Raw genomic sequence first — 21,096 nt, forward strand, 5'->3', positions numbered from 1 at the left:
TGCTTAAAGCCCCAAAGAGTGGCTTGTACTGATGCTAATTCATTTAACTGGTTGAGAGCCATATGTTGCCTGATGTCATTGTTAACCTTTAACCCTTTCCTTCTAGATTTCCTACCATTGCAGTGGGGAGGGAGCAGAGAGCGACGATTCCGAGGGGGAGAACCAGGAGCTTGCACAGATTGACAGAGGTATGTGGGCCGCTCGCTCAAACCAACCCAAGTCGTCTATGGTCTTCATTGTTACATGGATGTGTACAAGATGGTCATTTAACAGATTAAGCAACTTCTAGGTAACACAGTATAGAAGAAGACAATAAGCTTGTTGCTATCTCTGCCTCTTCAACTTTGACCTATACTCTTGGTTGCCCCCCTCAGAGAGGCGGCGGAACGGCGGCCTCACCCCTCTGGCCACCAGCCAACAGCACAACCAGGGTCCCCTCTCCCCGGCATGCCTCTGTCGCCTACGCCTCCTTCTAGACCCAACTCTGGACCACCACTCTTCCGAAGAAGAGCTGGAGCGAATCAGCTGTGGCGTTGGAGATGGCAAGAAGTGGATGCTGCACCATCACCACGTCGAGCACCACAGCAGTGCCTCCAGCGACGAGGAGGTGCGGGACCTGTTCGGCTGTGGTCCGGTGGTGGCGGCCTTGGAGCCTGGGACTTGCCTGGGGGCCTCCCCAAGCCCAGTGCTCTTTAGCTCCAGCCCGCCTCGCAGCCTCAAGCCCCCGCCCCCCATTCGGCTCCAGTTCCAGGTGGTGCAGCCTGCTGCCAGGCCCATTATCTTGACCCACTTTGACCAGTCAGCGGTTCCCTATACGAAGCACAGGCACAGCTACGGGGGAGATGGTGGGAGGCCGAGTCTGGACCTGGAGAAAATGCAACAGGTTAGTGTTTCTATGCAGTGTCCACAATTCTTAAATAGCAACCGTTTGTATTGCGTTGTTCATTCTCCAATCAGCCTAGTATTCTGTGGTTTGGATATAATCTCACATAAGTATTTGGCAATCATAGAATCACATAGCTGGGTCATGCTATGCATAGTGCCTTTTGGCTAGTGTAATTTAAATTAAGAATTGTTTTTATATAAAAGTGAAAGAGTTGATTTCATCTTAAATTGGCATGTTGTATAGAAAACAGGGAAGGGAGATTGAATGCAGTCTTCACAACAATGTTTGAACTTTTTAAGAACATTTGTGGCCTATATATTTATGGGTAACAGGGTTAATGTGTTATGTTCAGTTTTCCACCACAAAACACCAGACAATTACTAAAAAGAGTAGAACCAAGGCCTCCCGGGTGGCGCAGCGGTCTGCATTGCAGTGTATCGCAGCTGCCCCCGCGACTGGGAGACCCATGAGGGGCGCCAGGGGTAGCCTAGTGATTAGAGCCGAAAGGTTACTCGATCGAATCCCCGAGCTGACAAGGTAAAATTCTGTCGTTCTGCCCCTGAACAATGCACTGTTCTTAGGCCATCATTGTAAATAAGGGTTTGTTCTAAACTGACTTACCTGGTTAAATAAAGGTTAAATAAAATAAAAACGAGGCAGCGCACAATTGGCCCAGCGTCATCCGGGTCAGGGGAGGGTTTGGCCTGCCGGGATGTCCTTGTCCCATCGCGCTCTAGCGACTTCTGTGGCGGGCCGGGCGCATGCATACTGACACAGTCGCCAGGTTTACAGTGTTTCCTCTGGCTGGCATCCGGGTTAAGTGAGCAGTGTGTCAAGAAGCAGTGCGGCTTGGCAGGTCGTTTTCCAGAGGACGCATGGCTCTTGTCCCATCACTGTAACTCCCTTAGAACACTATAACTACCAATTGGGGAGAAAAGGGGTAAAAAGTGATATATGTATGTATATGTGTGTGTGTATATATATATACTCAAAAAAATAAAGGGAACACTAAAATAACACATCCTAGATCTGAATGAATGAAATATTCTTATTAAATACTTTTTTCTTTACATAGTTGAATGTGCTGACAAACACAATCACGCAAAAATGATCAATGAAAATCAAATTTATCAACCCATGGAGGTCTGGATTTGGAGTCACACTCAAAATTAAAGTGGAAAACCACACTACAAGCTGATCCAACTTTGATGTAATGTCCTTAAAACAAGTCAAAATGAGGCTCAGTAGTGTGTGTGGCCTCCACGTGCCTGTATGACCTCCCTACAACGCCTGGGCATGCTCCTGATGAGGTGGCGGATGGTCTCCTGAGGGATCTCCTCCCAGACCTGGACTAAAGCATCCGCCAACTCCTGGACAGTCTGTTGTGCAACGTGGCGTTGGTGGATGGAGCGAGACATGATGTCCCAGATGTGCTCAATTGGATTCAGGTCTGGGGAACAGGCGGGCCAGTCCATAGCATCAATGCCTTCCTCTTGCAGGAACTGCTGACACACTCCAGCCACATGAGGTCTAGTGTTGTCTTGCATTAGGAGGAACCCAGGGCCAACCGCACCAGCATATGGTCTCACAAGGGGTCTGAGGATCTCATCTCGGTACCTAATGGCAGTCAGGCTACCTCTGGCGAGCACATGGAGGGCTGTGCGGCCCCCCAAAGAAATGCCACCCCACACCATGACTGACCCACCGCCAAACCGGTCATGCTGGAGGATGTTGCAGGCAGCAGAACGTTCTGCACAGTGTCTCCAGACTCTGTCACGTCTGTCACGTGAACCTGCTTTCATCTGTGAAGAGTACAGGGCGCCTGTGGCGAATTTGCCAATCTTGGTGTTCTCTGGCAAATGCCAAACGTCCTGCACGGTGTTGGGCTGTAAGCACAACCCCCACCTGTGGACGTTGTGCCCTCATACCACTCTCATGGAGTCTGTTTCTGACCATTTGAGCAGACACATGCACATTTGTGGCCTGCTGGAGGTCATTTTGCAGGGCTCTGGCAGTGCTCCTCCTGCTCCTCCTTGCACAAAGGCGGAGGTAGCGGTCCTGCTGCTGGGTTGTTGCCCTCCTACGGCCTCTTCCACGTCTCCTGATGTACTGGCCTGTCCCCTTGTAGCGCCTCCATGCTCTGGACACTACGCTGATAGACACAGCAAACCTTCTTGCCACAGCTCGCATTGATGTTCCATCCTGGATGAGCTGCACTTCCTGAGCCACTGGTGTGGGTTGTAGACTCCGTCTCATGCTACCACTAGAGTGAAAGCACTGCCAGCATTCAAAAGTGACCAAAACATCAGCCAGGAAGCATAGGAACTGAGAAGTGTTCTCGTCACCACCTGCAGAACCACTCCTTTATTGGGGGTGTCTTGCTAATTGCCTATAATTTCCACCTGTTGTCTATTCCATTTGCACAACAGCATGTGAAATTTATTGTCAATCAGTGTTGCTTCCTAAGTGGACAGTTTGATTTCACAGAAGTGAGATTGACTTGGAGTTACATGGTTGTTTAAGTGTTACCTTTATTTTTTTGAGCAGTGTATATATATACAGTGGGGCAAAAAAGTATTTAGTCAGCCACCAATTGTGCAAGTTCTTCCACTTAAAAAGATGAGAGAGGCCTGCAATTTCCATCATAGGTACACTTCAACTATAACAGACAAAATGAGAAAGAAAATCCAGAAATCACATTGTAGGATTTTTAATGAATTTATTTGCAAATTATGGTGGAAAATAACTATTTGGTCAATAACAAAAGTTTATCTCAATACTTTGTTATTTGCCCTTTGTTGGCAATGAGAGAGGTCAAATGTTTTCTGTAGGTCTTCACAAGGTTTTCACACATTCCTCCATGCAGATCTCATCTAGGGCAGTGATCTTTTGGGGCTGTTTCTGGGCAACACAGACTTTCAACTCCCTCCAAAGATTTTCTATGGGGTTGAGATCTGGAGACTGGCTAGGCCACTCCAGGACCTTGAAATACTTCTTACGAAGCCACTCCTTCGTTGCCCGGGCAGTGTGTTTGGGATTATTGTCATGCTGAAAGTCCCAGCCACGTTTCATCTTCAATGCCCTTGCTGATGGAGGTTTTCACTCAATCTCACGATACATGGCCCCATTCAATTCTTTCCTTTACACGGATCAGTCGTCCTGGTCCCTTTGCAGAAAAACAGCCCCAAAGCATGATGTTTCCACCCCCATGCTTCACAGTAGGTATGGTGTTCTTTGGATGCAACTCAGCATTCTTTGTCCTCCAAACACGACGAGTTGAGCTTTTACCAAAAAGTTATATTTTGGTTTCATCTGACCATATGACATTCTCCCGATCTTCTTCTGGATCATCCAAATGCTCTCTAGCAAACTTCAGACGGGCCTGGACATGTACTGGCTTAAGCAGGGGGACACGTCTGGCACTGCAGGATTTGAGTCCTGGCGGCGTAGTGTGTTACTGATGGTAGGCTTTGTTACTTTGGTCCCAGCTCTTTGCAGGTCATTCACTAGGTCCCCCCGTGTGGTTCTGGGATTTTTGCTTACCGTTCTTGTGATCATTTTGACCACACGGGGTGAGATATTGCGTGGAGCCCCAGATCGAGGGAGATTATCAGTGGTCTTGTATGTCTTCCATTTCCTAATAATTGCTCCCACAGTTGATTTCTTCAAACCAGGCTGCTTACCTATTGCAGATTCAGTCTTCCCAGCCTGGTGCAGGTCTACAATTTTGTTTCTGGTGTCCTTTGACAGCTCTTTGTTCTTGGCCATAGTGGAGTTTGGAGTGTGACTGTTTGAGGTTGTGGACAGGTGTCTTTTATACTGATAACAAGTTCAAACAGGTGCCATTAATACAGGCAATAAGTGGAGGACAGAGGAGCCTCTTAAATAAGTTGTTACAGGCCTGTGAGAGCCAGAAATCCTGCTTGTTTGTTATTGACCAAATACTTATTTTCCACCATAATTTGCAAATAAATTCATTAAAAATCCTACAATGTGATTTTATGTTTTTTTTTTCTCATTTTGTCTGTCATAGTTGAAGTGTACCTATGATGAAAATTACAGGCCTCTCTCATCATTTTAAGTGGGAGAACTTGCACTATTGGTGGCTGACTAAATACTTTTTTGCCCCACTGTGTATTTAAATATATATGTGTGTGTGTGTGTGTGTGTATATATATATATATATATATATATATATATATATATACACACACACAGTTGAAGTCGGAAGTTTACATACACTTAGTTTGGAGTCATTAAAACTAGTTTTTCCAACCACTCCACAAATTTCTTGTTAACAAACTATAGTTTTGGCAAGTTGGTTAGGACATCTACTTTGTGCATGTCACAAGTCATTTTTCCAACAATTGTCTACAGACAATTATTGCACAATTATTGATTATTTCACTGTATCACAATTCCAGTGGGTCAGAAGTTTACATACACTAAGTTGACTGTGCCTTTACACAGCTTTAAAAATTCCAGAAAATTATGTCATGGCTTTAGAAGCTTCTGTTAGGCTAATTGACATCATTTGAGTCAATTGAAGGTGTACCTGTGGATGTATTTCAAGGCCTACCTTCAAACTCAATGCCTCTTTGCTTGACATTATGGGAAAATCGAAGGAAATCAGCCAAGACCTCAGAAAACCTCCACAAGTCTGATTCATCCTTGGGAATAATTTCCAAATGCCTGAAGGTACCACGTTCATCAGTACAAACAATAGTACGCAACTATAAACACCATGGGACCACGCAGCAGTCATACCGCTCAGGAAGGAGACGCGTTCTGTCTCCTAGAGATGAACGTTCTTTGGTGCAAAAAGTGCAAATCAATCCCAGAACAACAGCAAAGGATCTTGTGAAGATGCTGGAGGAAACAGGTACAAGAGTATCCATACCCACAGTGAAACAAGTTCTATATCGACATAATCTGAAAGGAAGTAGCCACTGCTCCAAAACCGCCTTAAAAAAGCCAGACTACGGTCTGCAACTGCACATGGGGACAAAGATTGTACTTTTGGTAGAAATGTCCTCTGGTCTGATGAAACAAAAATAGAACTGTTTGGCTGTAATGACCGTCGTTATGTTTGGAGGAATAAGGAGGAGGCTTGCAAGCCAAAGAACACCATCCCAACCGTGAAGCACGGGGGTGGCAGCATCATGTTGTGGGGGTGCATTGCTGCAGGAGGGACTGATGCACTTCACAAAATAGATGGCATCATGAAGGAAAATTATGTAGATATATTGAAGCAACATCTCAAGACATCAGTCAGGAAGTTAACGCTTGGTCGCAAATGGGTCTTCCAAATAGATAATGACCCCAAGCATACTTCCAAATTTATGGCAAAATGGATTAAGGACAACAAAGTCAAGGTATTGGAGTGGCCATCACAAAGCCCTGACCTCAATCCTATAGAACATTTGTGGGCAGAACTGAAAAAGTGTGTGCGAGCAAGGAGGCCTTCAAACCTGACTCAGTTACACCAGTTCTGTCAGGAGGAATGGGCCAAAATTCACCCAACTTATTGTGGGAAGCTTGTGGAAGGCTCCCTGATACGTTTGATCCAAGTTAAACTATTTTAAGGCAGTGTTATCAAATACACTCAATTAGTATGTACACTTCTGACCCACTTGGAATGTGATGAAAGAAATAAAAGCAGAAAAAAATAAGTCTCTCTTCTACTATTCTGACATTTCACATTCTTAAAATAAAGTGGTGATCCTAACTGACCTGAAACAGGGACTTTTTACTAGAATTAAATGTCAGGAATTGTGAAAGTGAGTTTAGATGTTTTTGGCTAAGGTGTATGTAAACTTCCGACTTCAACTGTATAACTGCTCACCTGCTTGACTATTAGATGTTCAATGTTTCTTTTAAATAAAAATAAATAATTTTACCATGTTGAAATGGAAGTTCAGTTCATATTACAGGGTTGACCTTAAACAGGGTTGACTTAATCACATTAAGTAAGTACAATTGAGAATATCTTTCCCAAAACAATAAAATAACTAGAGCTTTAAAATGGTGCAAATCTTGGGGTTAAATCTTCCCAGAAGTTGGACGAACATGTCGTGGGATATTCCAAAAAGGGGGATTTGAGAAAGAAATACAGTTATTGACATGTAAACACACTGCTATTTGAATATTCAACATGGTTTACTTTAGTTGGAATCAGAGTGTAGGTTATCCAACTGTTAAATGAAGTGCTTTATCAAAACTTACACACAATGTTTGAGGGACATAAAAGGCACTCGTGGAGAAACCCATTTCCCTTTGGAATTTTTATATATTTATTATTTTGGTATGCTAGTTTTCAATGCGAATTGAGGCCTCGAGCAATTAGCCATGCTAACTACATCTCTCTTTTTACTCCCAAAAAGTTAGGTATAAAACCTATTGTGGATTGCCATCTGTTCCCTGTAGACTACATCCAATCTTATAAAACAAACAGAAAAGTATCATATTTGGATGGACTAACCATTTAAGGTTCATCGAAGGGGCATTCTTTATCTATGTTGGCCAATGATGCCATGTTTCAACTCTTGTTTGGGTATGTAGTCTGTGGACCACACCACAGATCTTCCAAGATGACTCAAGTGTATTGTTTTATATTTTTCTCATCCATATCTGTTATGTGTTCAAGTAAAGCATTACCTAAATTTAACTAATGGGTTTTCACGAAGGACAATTGACCAAGAAAGTTGTGTGAGTATGTTATTTCACTCAAACTGTATTCAGGACACTGAATAACTAGGCTTTACTTTAGGGTAGCCTTGTACCACTAGCCAGACTGCAGACTATGCTTCATTACATTGAGTTTGGGATTAGGTAAAGGGACACAATAGCGTTGCTCTCCTGCACACACACACCCACACAATCCATTGCCCGGCGCTTGCCACCTCGGTGGTCCGGAGAGATGAGGGAGGCACGGACGGCAGATGTCTGCCCTCGTTTCTCACAAAAGCCAGCAAGGCAGAAGGAGAGGATTAAATAAACAACAGAAAACGACAATGACTAATGAGTCACAGAGAAGCTGGTCCAGTGATCGTTAAAATCCAATAGCCACATTGGCACAGACTATGATATTGGAAGTGTGTGTATGCGTCTGTGTGTAGGGGAGGATTTTAGGGGTCCATATGTCCATGGGTGTTTTTGGAAAAAGGGAACAGATGAGAGACAGCGGGCAGTAGTGACAGGGGCTAGGGGAAATAAAAGGAAAGGATGAGGTTGTGTGTGTTTCTGTCTGATCGGCATCTGAGTGTGTGTCCGTGTGTGTTTCTACATCTTTATGTGTGTATGTGAGCTCAGTCAAGGGGAATGGGAGGTGCTGGAGGGAAAACAATAGGGGGGTCTTCAGAGGTAGCTGCCAGACAATACTCTCCCATTAACCCTTTTCTGGGCAACTCCAAGTGTGCGTCCCTATGGACCCTGGTCAGAAGTAAGTACTGTATAGGGAATGGGGTGCCATTTGGGATGCATTCTTGGAGTCTCCAAATTATCAATCTAAATAAATGTCTAGACTTCTCCATCCTTCATATCAAATGGTATCTACCTCTGTTTTGCCTTTCATGTCTGAACTGTCTAAAAAGTAATTTCCTGCATCTCAACCTTTCTCTTTTCTTTCTCACAAACTATTTTAGTGGATAGCACCTTCTCTCCATTAAAAGAACCTAGAGTACATTTTGCAACTACTCACACTATGCTACAATTCTGCGCCAAATCAAGGATATTGTAGTCACTTTGCCGACAGATGGAGTTAAACACTGTTAGCACAACTCTTTAAAGGAAAGTAATAGTAATGCCAGCGCACGGTGCTAGGACATACCATGAATCCAAACACCTCAACAACGACTAATAGTAGTAGCACCTTTGCAATAGGCTGCTAAAATAAAAGGAGAAGCAAGTGAATAAAATCAGCATACAACATAAGTGTGACATAATGTACAGTCATTTACCTGACAACGTAAAAATCTGTCGTTCTGCCCCTGAACGAGGCAGTTAACCCACTGTTCCTAGGCCTTCATTGTAATTAAGAATTTGTTCATTAAAACTTGTTTGGGGAGAGGGGGCAGTATTTTCACTTTGGATGAATTGCGTGCCCATAGTGGACTGCATCCTACTCTGTCCTAGATTGCTAATATATGCATATTATTATTACTATTGGATAGAAAACACTCTGAAGTTTCTAAAAATGTTTGAATTATGTCTGTGAGTACAACAGAACTCATAGGGCAGGCAATCTTCCAAACAAGAAGTGAAATTCTGAATGTGGGTCAAATTTGACGTCATCGCCCCTTCCTTTCCCAACAAGATATGGATCTGGTAGCACTTCCTACGCCTTCCACTAGATGTCCTCATTCAGTAGAACGTGGAATGGAGCTTCTGGTGTGAACTTTGACCGAATGGGAGGGGAAATAGTCACTGTCTTGGCAGAATGCAATTTCCCTGTGGCGCATTTCTCTGTGGGTGCCACCGTCGTTCCATTTGGCTGCAGATGAAAAAGTATGATCCGGTTGGAACGTTATTGGATATATATGAAAATAACATCCTGAAGATTGATTCTCTACTTAGTTTGACCAGTTTATTCGACCTGGAATATATCTTCTTGAAGTTTTCGTGCGAGTTGTCCTGGACCAGCGTCAGCTTTTGGGCACGTGAGCTGAAAGTGCTAGCAAATGCAGCTAATTGGACACTAGTATTGGACATTATGGAACAAAACAATGATTTATTGTGGAACTAGGACTCCTTGCCCTGCATTCTGATGAAAGATCATCAAAGGTAAGAGAATATTTATGATGTAATTTCGTATTTCTGTTGACTCCAACATGGCGGAGAAATACTTTTACGTCTGAGCGCTGTCTCAGATTATTGCATGGTAGGCTTTTTTCGTAATGTTTTTTAGAAATCTGCCACAGCGGTTGCATTAAGAACCAGTGTATCTTTAATTATTTGTAGAACATGTATCTTTAGTCAAAGTTTATGATGAGTATTTCTGTTATCTGGCGTAGCTTTCTCAAATCAAATCAAATCAAATTTTATTTGTCACATACACATGGTTAGCAGATGTTAATGCGAGTGTAGCGAAATGCTTGTGCTTCTAGTTCCGACAATGCAGTGATAACCAACAAGTAATCTAACTAACAATTCCAAAACTACTGTCTTATACACAGTGTAAGGGGATAAGGAATATGTACATAAGGATATATGAATGAGTGATGGTACAGAGCAGCATACAGTAGATGGTATCGAGTACAGTATATACATATGAGATGAGTATGTAGACAAAGTAAACAAAGTGGCATAGTTAAAGTGGCTAGTGACATAAGAATGCAGTCGATGATCTAGAGTACAGTATATACATATGCATATGAGATGAATAATGTAGGGTAAGTAACATTATATAAGGTAGCATTGTTTAAAGTGGCTAGTGATATATTTACATCATTTCCCATCAATTCCCATTATTAAAGTGGCTGGAGTTGGGTCAGTGTCAATGACAGTGTGTTGGCAGCAGCCACTCAATGTTAGTGATTGCTGTTTAACAGTCTGATGGCCTTGAGATAGAAGCTGTTTTTCAGTCTCTCGGTCCCAGCTTTGATGCACCTGTACTGACCTCGCCTTCTGGATGATAGCGGGGTGAACAGGCAGTGGTTCGGGTCCTTGATGATCTTTATGGCCTTCCTGTAACATCGGGTGGTGTAGGTGTCCTGGAGGGCAGGTAGTTTGCCCCCGGTGATGCGTTGTGCAGACCTCACTACCCTCTGGAGAGCCTTACGGTTGAGGGCGGAGCAGTTGCCGTACCAGGCGGTGATACAGCCCGCCAGGATGCTCTCGATTGTGCATCTGTAGAAGTTTGTGAGTGCTTTTGGTGACAAGCCGAATTTCTTCAGCCTCCTGAGGTTGAAGAGGCGCTGCTTCTTCACGACGCTGTCAGTGTGAGTGGACCAATTCAGTTTGTCTGTGATGTGTATGCCGAGGAACTTAAAACTTGCTACCCTCTCCACTACTGATCCATCGATGTGGATAGGGGGGTGTTCCCTCTGCTGTTTCCTGAAGTCCACAATCATCTCCTTAGTTTTGTTGACGTTGAGTGTGAGGTTATTTTCCTGACACCACACTCCGAGGGCCCTCACCTCCTCCCTGTAGGCCGTCTCGTCGTTGTTGGTAATCAAGCCTACCACTGTTGTGTCGTCCGCAAACTTGATGATTGAGTTGGAGGCGTGCATGGCCACGCAGTCGTGGGTGAACAGGGAGTACAGGAGAGGGCTCAGAACGCACCCTTGTGGGGCCCCCGTGTTGAGGATCAGCGGGGAGGAGATGTTGTTGCCTACCCTCACCACCTGTGGGCGGCCCGTCAGGAAGTCCAGTACCCAGTTGCACAGGGCGGGGTCGAGACCCAGGGTCTCGAGCTTGATGACGAGCTTGGAGGGTACTATGGTATTGAATGCCGAGCTGTAGTCGATGAACAGCATTCTCACATAGGTATTCCTCTTGTCCAGGTGGGTTAGGGCAGTGTGCAGTGTGGTTGAGATTGCATCGTCTGTGGACCTATTTGGGCGGTAAGCAAATTGGAGTGGGTCTAGGGTGTCAGGTAGGGTGGAGGTGATATGGTCCTTGACTAGTCTCTCAAAGCACTTCATGATGACGGAAGTGAGTGCTACGGGGCGGTAGTCGTTTAGCTCAGTTACCTTAGCTTTCTTGATTTATAAAATGTTCTATAATGTTTCTATAATTCCTCCGGATATTTTGGAGGCATTTCTGAACATGGCGTCAATGTAAACCGAGATTTGTGGATATAAATATGCATATTATCGAACAAAACATAAATGTATTGTGTAACATGTCATATGAGTGTCATCTGATGAAGATTTTCAAAGGGTTAGTGATTCATTTTATCTCTAATCCTGCTTTTGTGACTCTATCAAAAAAATATATGTGTTTTCGCTGTAAAACATTTTATAAATCGGACATGATGGGTAGATGAACAAAATGTTTATCTTTCATTTGCTGTATTGGACTTGTTAATGTGTGAAAGTTAAATATTTCTAAAGAATATTTTTGAATTCCCTGCGCCACCTTTTCAGCTGAATGTGGGGGGGTGGAGTTCCCCTCGGGGATCGCCTTGCCATAACTTAACTGACTTGCATAGTTAAAGGTTAAATTAAAAAAAAATCTTTGTAATATTCTTAAACGGGTCAAAAGGGTCACATGGCTGTTTATCTCTACTACTAATCCACCGTGCTCACGGTAATCCGAACCCAATTGCTCAGATGTGGCACGACCCATTGTCTGTAGGGAACGATTGTCAAAGCAAACAGTTTGTGGCAGATGTCTTTTTTACCTGGTTGGCCACAAATGATTGGTCTGTCAGATATGCATTAAGTTCATAACTGTGCGCCTCGAGAAACAAAAAATCAGAATTTCCTTTATGGTCCTCAAATGACAGAGATGCATATACGGTTTCAGGGATGATACAGAGCACATTTAAGAGCTATTAAATGATCAGCAAACTTTCAACTACTAAACAGACTACAAACGTTGATGGGAAGGTTTAGGGGGGTTGGGCATGTGAGGTCCATAAAGTACCTTGCAAAAGTATTCATCCCCCTTGGCGTTTTTCAAATTTTTTGCATTACAACCTGTAATTTAAATTGATTTTTATTTGGATTTCATGTAATGGACATACACAAAATAGTCCAAATTGGTGAAGTGAAATGAAAAAAATAACGTGTGCACATGTATTCACCCACTTGGCTATGAAGCCACTTGGCTATGAAGCCCCTAAATAAGATCTGGTGCAACCAATTACCTTCAGAAGTCACATAATTAGTTACATTACACACAGGTGGACTTTATTGAAGTATCACATGATCTCAGTGTATATATACACCTGTTTCAAAAGGCCCCAGAGTCTGCAACACCACTAAGCAAAGGGCACCACCAAGCAAGCGGCACCATGAAGACCAAGGAGCTCTCCAAACAGGTCAAGGACAAAGTTGTGGAGAAGTACAGATCAGGGTTGGGTTATAAATAAATATCCAAAACTTTGAACATCCCACGGAGCACCATTAAATCCATTATTAAAAAATGGAAAGATTATGGCACCACAACAAACCTGCCAAGAGAGGGCCGCCCACCAAAACTCACGGACCAGGCAAGGAGGGTATTAATCAGAGGAGCAACAAAGAGATCAAAGATAATCCTGAAGGAGCTGCAAAGCTCCACAGCGGAGGTTGGAGTATCTGTCCATAGGACCACTTTAAGCCGAACACTTCACAGAGCTGGGCTTTACAGAAGAGTGGCCATACAAAAGCCATTGCTTAAAAAAAATAAGCAAACATATTTGGTGTTCGCCAAAAGGCATGTGAGAGACTCTCCAAACATATGGAAGAAGGTACTCTGGTCAGATGAGACACATTTTTGCTTTTTGGCCATCGCGGAAAATGTCTGGCACAAACCCACCACCCCGAAAATACCAATATCTCCACAGTGAAGCAAGGTGGTGGCGGCATCATGATGTGGGGATGTTTTTCATCAGCAGGGACTGGGAAACTGGTCAGAATTTAAGAAATGATGGATGGTGCTAAATACAGGGAAGTTCTTGAGGGAAACCTGTTTGTCTTCCAGAGATTTGAGACGGGGACAGAGGATTATCTTCCAGCAGGACAATGACCCTAAGCATACTGCTAAAGCAACACTCGAGTGGTTTAAGGGAAAACATTTAAATGTTTTGGAATGGCCAAGTCAGAGACCAGACCTCAATCCAATTGAGAACCTTGCGGTATGACAAAGATTGCTGTACACCAGCGGGACCCATCCGATTTGAAGGAGCTGGAGCAGTTTTGCCTTGAAGAATGGGCAAAAATCCGAGTGGCTATATGTGCCAAGCTTATAGAGACATACCCCAAGAGACTTGCAGCTGTAATTGCTGCAAAAGGTGGCTCTACAAAGTATTGACTTTGGGGGTGTTGAATAGTTATGCACGCTCAAGTTCTGTTTTTTTGTCTTATTTGTTGTTTGTCTCACAATACAAAATATGTTGCAGTGGTAGGCATGTTTAAATGAAATGATACAACCCTCCCCCCCAAAATTGTTTTTTAAAATTCTAGTTGAAAGGCAACAAAATAGGAAAAATGCAAGCCACTGTACCAAATCCCCATCCCTCCACAACAGCAGGAGTCTTGCGTTTACATTCTAACTTGGACTGGGAAGTAGTCTTTGACAGGATATTATAAGCTTTGTTGACTGCCTTGTTTGGTTTAGCAGCAGCTGCACTTCCGTCACTTTCTTGATTTATAATTCTTAATTGACTCACAGTGGTCAGTTGCTGTGACATCATCAAATGAATTTACTTCTAATTGTCAATGAAACCCATTGGCTGCTCTCGACGGAATACAGTGGCTTGCGAAAGTATTCACCCCCTTGGCATTTTTCCTACTTGGAAAAATGGCTGTGGGGGTGAATACTTTTGCAAGGCACTGTAAACTGCCCTCGAAGTATGCAGTTTAAGCTGCATTCTTTGTATGAAATGGGGTATACAAATCAATTCATTATTTATTGTAATTATTATTCAGGTGTGTTTTGAAATGTTTCAGTAAGACATGGGACAGAATGCTGAGGGATAAAGTTGGTTTAATGAGGGATGTTTGCTGATAATTGTTTCTCATTTCTTCCCCTCAGAAAATGCTCCTTAAAAAGAACTGTGGTGGGAAAACACGGACCATAAAGATTCGGGTGAGTTTAGATTAATCTTCTGGTCTCCACAAGGATAGTAAAATGTGGGCTCCCGAGTGGCGCAGTGGTCTAAGGCAGTGCATCTCCGTGCTAGAGGCGTCACTACAGACCCTGGTTCAATTCCAGGCTGTATAACAATCGGCCATGATTGGGAGTCCCATAAGGGGCAGTGCACAAATGGTCATTGTAAATAAGCATTTGTTCTTATTTTTAGTTAAATATAGGATATAAAAAATTCAAACACAAACACACGGAGTCCTTATCCTTTCAAACCAAGCGATAATACCCAGTCAAGGTGGCCGTGTCCATTAAAGTCGCGATAAGACAGAGATCATGCAGACCCCCGTGAACAAGTCTGTCTCGCTACACTGTTGATGCCCCTCCAAATGCATACTGGGATAGAATCTGACACCAGTGTCATGTAAAAATACTCCATGTGAAAGCTTATTATTGTGAACATTTTTACACTTATGATTGCCTGTGATTGTGACGTGAAAGTGTGAAAAAGCTCATGGCTTGAGAATTCTCACTGGTCAATTGCTTCTGCTTCAATTTTGCTTCTGGTTTATCTTGTTGCTTAGGTGGATAACATCAGTGCCTGATTGAAATTGACACTTTACTTGAATAAATAAGAAATAATCACTTTTTAAATATATTATTGATTATTTTGCTATGCTGTCGGGGCTGGCTAGCTAGCTAGCGTCGGGTAACTTTAGCAACTGGTCAGAATGGTGAGAGTTTATGCGTTAGCATAGCGATTTAGCCACAAACCTGTTACCTAGTTGTGAAAACTGTGTAGATGGCTGAGCTCGTGGCTGTGCCACTGCGCTTGTGCGGATCGCTCTCCTCTCACCCACATCTCCACTACAGTCACTTTGATTTGACATTGTTCAAATATGTTATTTTGATAACCAAATGTATTGATCTAGCCAGTTGCCATTCTGTCCATAATATTATATACCAGCTCGCTATTTGCATGACCACAACTAGCCCTGACGTTCCTTATGCAGTCAAGAGTCTGTGACCGCAACCCACCGTCTTTCAGACATAGCAGTAGTCTACCATGGTTGCCTCTGCTGGAGCAATCCTTGAATGGAAAGTAAATACAAATAAAAACATTTGTGGTAAAGCCAAGTAATCATCTATCAACCACTGAGGTATATAGCTTGCTATGGATCAACAATACGATGATTGCCATGATAGTACAATTTCACCAAAATCATCTGTTAAAGTCCTCTCATTTTATGTTACGAATGACCTTTACTGGCGTAATGTGGAACTGAAGACTCAACTTTGTTGTTTCTTCCAGGTTTGTCTCGATAATGCCATGGAGAAAACAAGACCTTCCTTGGTGTCCTTTGTTAGTCCATGGCCATATGCTTAATTAGTAGGTTGATTTTATTTCAGGTTATGAGGAACACATTACAGGCTATCTGGAAGAAAACTATTCATCCTGGCAGGTATCAGACCAAAAGCAAAAATGTACATGAACATTTCCCACGTCTCATAAGGGTCTGCTGTCTTATAGCTGTTATTGATGACACTAGATAAGTCAAAGATGAAGTGTATTCTTGCTGCCTAGGCAAAAAAACTGTCTAGCTATAACAACAGCCCACCCCAATACAATGTGTCATGCTTTTCCTGTTACACTTACCCACTGGACCAGCTTAATGTTAGGTTAATGACAGCAAACAACAACACTGAAATATGTGACCGTTTTTTATTTCAAGGGTGGTGGGGGAGGAAGAGAATACATTCCCCAATTTAAGACAAAACAATAACGACAAAGCCAAAAGACATGAATAATACAATTCAAAAGTTTTGCTTTCCTTATGTCTTCAGACAAATGATTAAATCCCTCTGCTCATACTAAGACATATTAGTCAGGCTTGAAGCCATGACTTCCAAGAAATGTGTAAAACTCCAACTTAGTTTTTCCTGATATTCTTTACAAGCAATACTAACAGAATCAGTTTTTAAACCTAGATATTACTAATACAAGCAAGAGGTAGAATGTGGTGAGACCATGTGGTGAACAAAAAGTATATAAAACTGAAAATGCGATTGTAAAGGAGGCAAAAGTATGATGAAAGTAATGACACAGTGACGATGAATGAAGTGAATGACCAGGGATGCAGCAAGGATACTTAACGCCCAGGAGAGGCAGAGCGGTTGGGCACAGGATCAGGCTGCTCCTCCGAATGGACTGTGGGGTGGTCTGAGAAGAGGACAAGACCTAACGCTGCCAGAGCTTGTGCACCCTAGGACAAACAACGATGCAAACAGTGAGTGGGATTCTAACACAATTACGTTTAAACACAACTAATAAAAGTAAATTGTAGGGATGGGATCAGGGCAACATTGGAAATTATGGAAAATATTCCCTTTTTAGGGATAAGTCCATTTCAGCTATGTATTTACCCTACAATTTAGTGGGCTTCCACTTTATCTAAGATACGACTGTAATTAAATAGGCTATTATCATGAAGTATGAAATCATGTCAGCTGTATTGAAAGTACTGAAACTTGTCTGCCACACCTGATTGAAAAGAGCAGGGCAAATGTCAGCTCGCCACACCTTTGCCAGCGTCCCTGGCTTCTACACTATTTTGCTATCTACAGTGGTGCTGCCGTGTCAACAACCCCTCTCCCAAAATTATGTCTCCAGTTGTTTACATTTTACCATTTGCGAAGCACACCCGTGCATATTCAATATGATGCACCCTGTGTGGCTTACCTTGACTTCCTCCTTGAAGTCATGGTGATGAGGGGATCCACAAGAGACAAAGCTAGAAATAGGTATGGAAAAGAATGCATGAATACCCAATGATGAAAAACCCATGGTAATGAGTCCCATTATTGACCAAGCTGATTTACTGGTTACTAGGAGTGAACAGGGAAACAGTATAGAATTTAATACGTTCCTTGGGACCCCAGTCATTTTATGTTTTTGTACAATTCCACCAGAAGTACAACTGAGGTATATTCAGTGACAACTCAGATGAAATGTACAGAACATTGCAGGTATTGAGTATAGTTTCCAAACTGGGTTCTTTTGAAAGAAAGAATTAGGGTTGAAGGCAAGTGCTAATGGCTACCTTGGTCTTTCCATAGAAAAGTCCTTTGGAGGAAGAATGTGAGGCATATATTTGACACTTATCTAAACCAGTGTTTTTTATGTAGCCTAGCGGTTAGAGCGTTAGGCCAGTAACTGAAAGGTCGCTGGTTTGAAAACACGACAAGGTAAAAAATAATCTGTCTGTGCCTTGCTCTTAACGCTAATTTGCTCCAGGGGTGCCATACTACTATGGCTGACCCTGTAAAGCACCACATTTCACTGCACCTACTGTATCTGGTGTATGTACAAAAACAAATAAACTGTCCCTGGGGACATTTCAGTTTTTGGCCTGGCACTATACAGCTGACACAAATTATCAACTTATTATGGTTAGAACGTTGGGCCAGTAACCGAAAGGTTGCTGGATCGAATCCCAGAGCTAACAAGGTAAAAAAAATCTGTCGTTCTGCCCCTGAGAAAGGCAGTTAACCCACTGTTCCCCGGGCGCCGAAGACTTGAATGACGATTATGGCAGCCCCCCGCACCTCTTGGATTCAGAGGGGTCGGGTTAATTGCAGAAGACTCATTCAGTTGTACAACTGACTAGTTTTCCCCTTTTCCCATTATCAAGCTTTGATGATTTCGAACAGGTGTGCAGCGCTAAATTAAAAACAAATGTGCACCCCTTTGGGTCCCCAGGAACAGGGTTAAGAAACACTGATCTAAATATTCTTGACAAGTTCTACAGATGGGTGTTTACCTTCTGGGTATCTCTGCCTGTCGCACCTCCAACAGTGCTCTTATGTCAGCTACAGGATAAACAAAAAAAATGGGTAGAGTTTAAGACGTGCAACTTTTTCATGAGACATGCTACATGTGTAATGGCAATATGAAGAACAATAGGTTTGGCAGTGCTGACAAAGATTGGGGCAGAGTGATTCCCCTTGCTGCCCTAAAAGCAAGGAACAGGGATTTGAATTTCATGCACACTGCCGATGGGAGCCAGCGAAGGGAGTTTTACACAGTTGGCTAGGGGTTGTTGTTATCTGTGGCAGAGCCTTGGAGCAGGCAGCCTTTCCAGGCAGGAAGAGCAGCTTCTCTTGTCAATGTTGAGCTTGACGTGGTAGGCTAACATCCAATCTGCTAGACATGCAAAGTTGGTTGTCTTTTCATCTGGAGGGAGGACAGAGACACAATAAGGGTAACTCGGTGTAACTTAGTGTGATTGGTAAAGTCTCAACACTTATGTCCGGTCCCAAATTGCTTCCTACCCCTCCCCTTGGCCCTAACCATTTGTTTCTGTAGCTCTGTAAGGTGTGAGATCCATAATTGCACTGCTTATAGCCTACCTGCCAAGACCCAACAGATCTGCAAACATCGAGGGGATAGGACCAAGGGGGAGAGAGTGATTTAGGACTGGTGGAGGGAGCAATTTAGGACTGGCTTTACATTGACACAGTACCTAGCTGCTAGTTGGTAGATGCAAAGATGATATTTAGCTGACCAGCAATCCTGCCTTGTGTAGGGTTTCTGGAGGTGTATAGCTATTAGCTGGCTATAAGCCTAAAAAGTGTCTTCATTTTAGGAAATCTCCCACTGACAACTATGACTAGCTAGGATCATTATATTATTAGCTTAGCTAACATTTAATTAATGAAACAAGCATTACTAGCAAGCTAGGTGAAAGTTGTTTATACTTTGTCTGAAAAAGAGCTTTACATTTGTTCATTTAGCTAAACAAGCAAGATACAACTGCACACCTGAGAACAAGCCACATCGACCAGCTGACAAATTATTACGCTAGCTAGCTAATTCAAGAGGGAGGGAGGGTGAGACGAGACATCCAAACGAGCGCAGCCATCTACACAGGAGTGTTCACAACAAGCTAACAGGCTTGCAGCAATCGCAATGTTAACACACAAATGGCTAAATCTCGCCATTCCACCCAGTTGCTAAAGTTACCCGACAAGTGTCGGGTAATTTTGTTATAAGTGTGAAAAAGATCATAATCATTGATTGTGAGCTATTTCACGCTGTGAGCTTTTAACCGGCACTGGTTTCTATGACCCTCTGCTACAGCCACTATGTCTACTCTAACAAGAAAGCAGAAACTCTATATTAAACAGCAAGCAATTATCCTTTCATCACAGCTTAGAACTTACAATTGACTTCCCTTTAGGTCCAAAATTACTATATACTGTCATCGCTGGGCATTGTTTATTTCTGAACCAAGGGTTTATTTAAGGCAAGTGACACTAGTTAAAGGATATTTTATTGCAATGGCTCAGCGAAGATGCAAGCTATATACACTAGCTCTAAAAATTATCTCAGTGCTGAGACCACTCTAGGGTGTTTTTGGAGCGCCATGTGTCACCAGCAGGGTAAGTGTGTGTGGGCCACGGGTTGTGTAAGTGGTGGGGGGAGGCAGGCTAGGCAGCTCGAGTTGAGTCAATGGCACCTGGGCATTTTGGCACAAACCAGCACAGTCCAGAAGGATGCATAGAGTGTGGCGGGAAAGTGACTGGATTCTCTGTGTGGATTGCAAACACACGTTTATGACACACCATTAGTGTCAGCACAGACACACTCGGGTTACAATTTTGCACTCATAGGCTAACCCTTTCTATGTGGTTGAACGCTACTTTCGCTGTGTCTAAGCTCTGACTGAAATAAATAATTGAGGCTCATCTTTCAAAGTGGTAGAAGAAGAGGAGAGATGGAGGAGTGTCTGTGGTTACCCTGTGGTGTATCACCAGGGATGAAGTCACTTTCCATTTTTAGCCCGACGGGCTGCTCTGTGTTGTGTTCCTCTGCTACAGAGATGTTGTTCATGATCTCCTCCTCTCATTGTTGTTTTTGTTGTTAATGATGACTCTTGGTAATGGTTATTTTCCAGACACAGCATTTTCTAGTACAGTAGATCTTTGCAGCGATTTTGGGGATGCACGATGCTTTCTTTCTCTCTCCATCTCTTGTTACTTCTGTTCTTCCTCTTCACCACTCTCTCTCACCCTCCCTCCTCCCCGTGCTCGCTCTCCTTGCTACTCTCCCCTTTAACTCCCCCTACACGTCTCTTCTCCCTTTCTCCCCGCCTCTGTCTTTCTCTCTTGCTCTTTCGCCCTCCTTTTTTCTCCATTAACCTAATTATCTCTCTCTTTCCTGGCATGGGACCAGGAGAGACACTAGATTTCAGGATGCTGTGTATCCCTGGAAATAATAAGAATTCATGTAAACAAAAATGTTTTGAAAACATGGCTTGTCCCAAAAAAGTGGTCTCTTGGCAAAACTTACCCCAGGTATGGGGTCAGTATAGGGACAGGGTAAGTTGAGCAGCCTTGAGATAACTGGGTGATGGTAGGTAAAAGGTTTTGTTCGTGGCAGAGGAGGCTGGTGGGAGGAACCATTACAACGAGCC

At 43.1% G+C, this 21,096-nt stretch overlaps 1 protein-coding gene across 3 annotated transcripts in view; it reads left to right on the forward strand.

The window, feature by feature from the left end:
* LOC115145796 (uncharacterized) overlaps window positions 1–21,096 on the forward strand; it is a 43,314-nt gene that overhangs the window by 16,852 nt on the left and 5,366 nt on the right. For 2 of the 3 annotated variants that reach the window (XM_029687330.2, XM_029687329.2), the window contains 3 exons: window positions 107–188; window positions 375–883; window positions 14,570–14,623. In XM_029687330.2, coding sequence (XP_029543190.1) covers window positions 107–188; window positions 375–883; window positions 14,570–14,623 — 645 coding nt within the window. Of the gene's footprint in view, window positions 1–106; window positions 189–374; window positions 884–14,569; window positions 14,624–15,932; window positions 16,909–21,096 lie in introns of all 3 variants that reach the window. The other variant, XR_003866052.2, reaches the window with a different exon arrangement.

The sequence above is a fragment of the Oncorhynchus nerka genome, linkage group LG18 (genome assembly GCF_034236695.1).
Source record: "Oncorhynchus nerka isolate Pitt River linkage group LG18, Oner_Uvic_2.0, whole genome shotgun sequence".
NCBI lineage: Eukaryota > Metazoa > Chordata > Actinopteri > Salmoniformes > Salmonidae > Oncorhynchus > Oncorhynchus nerka.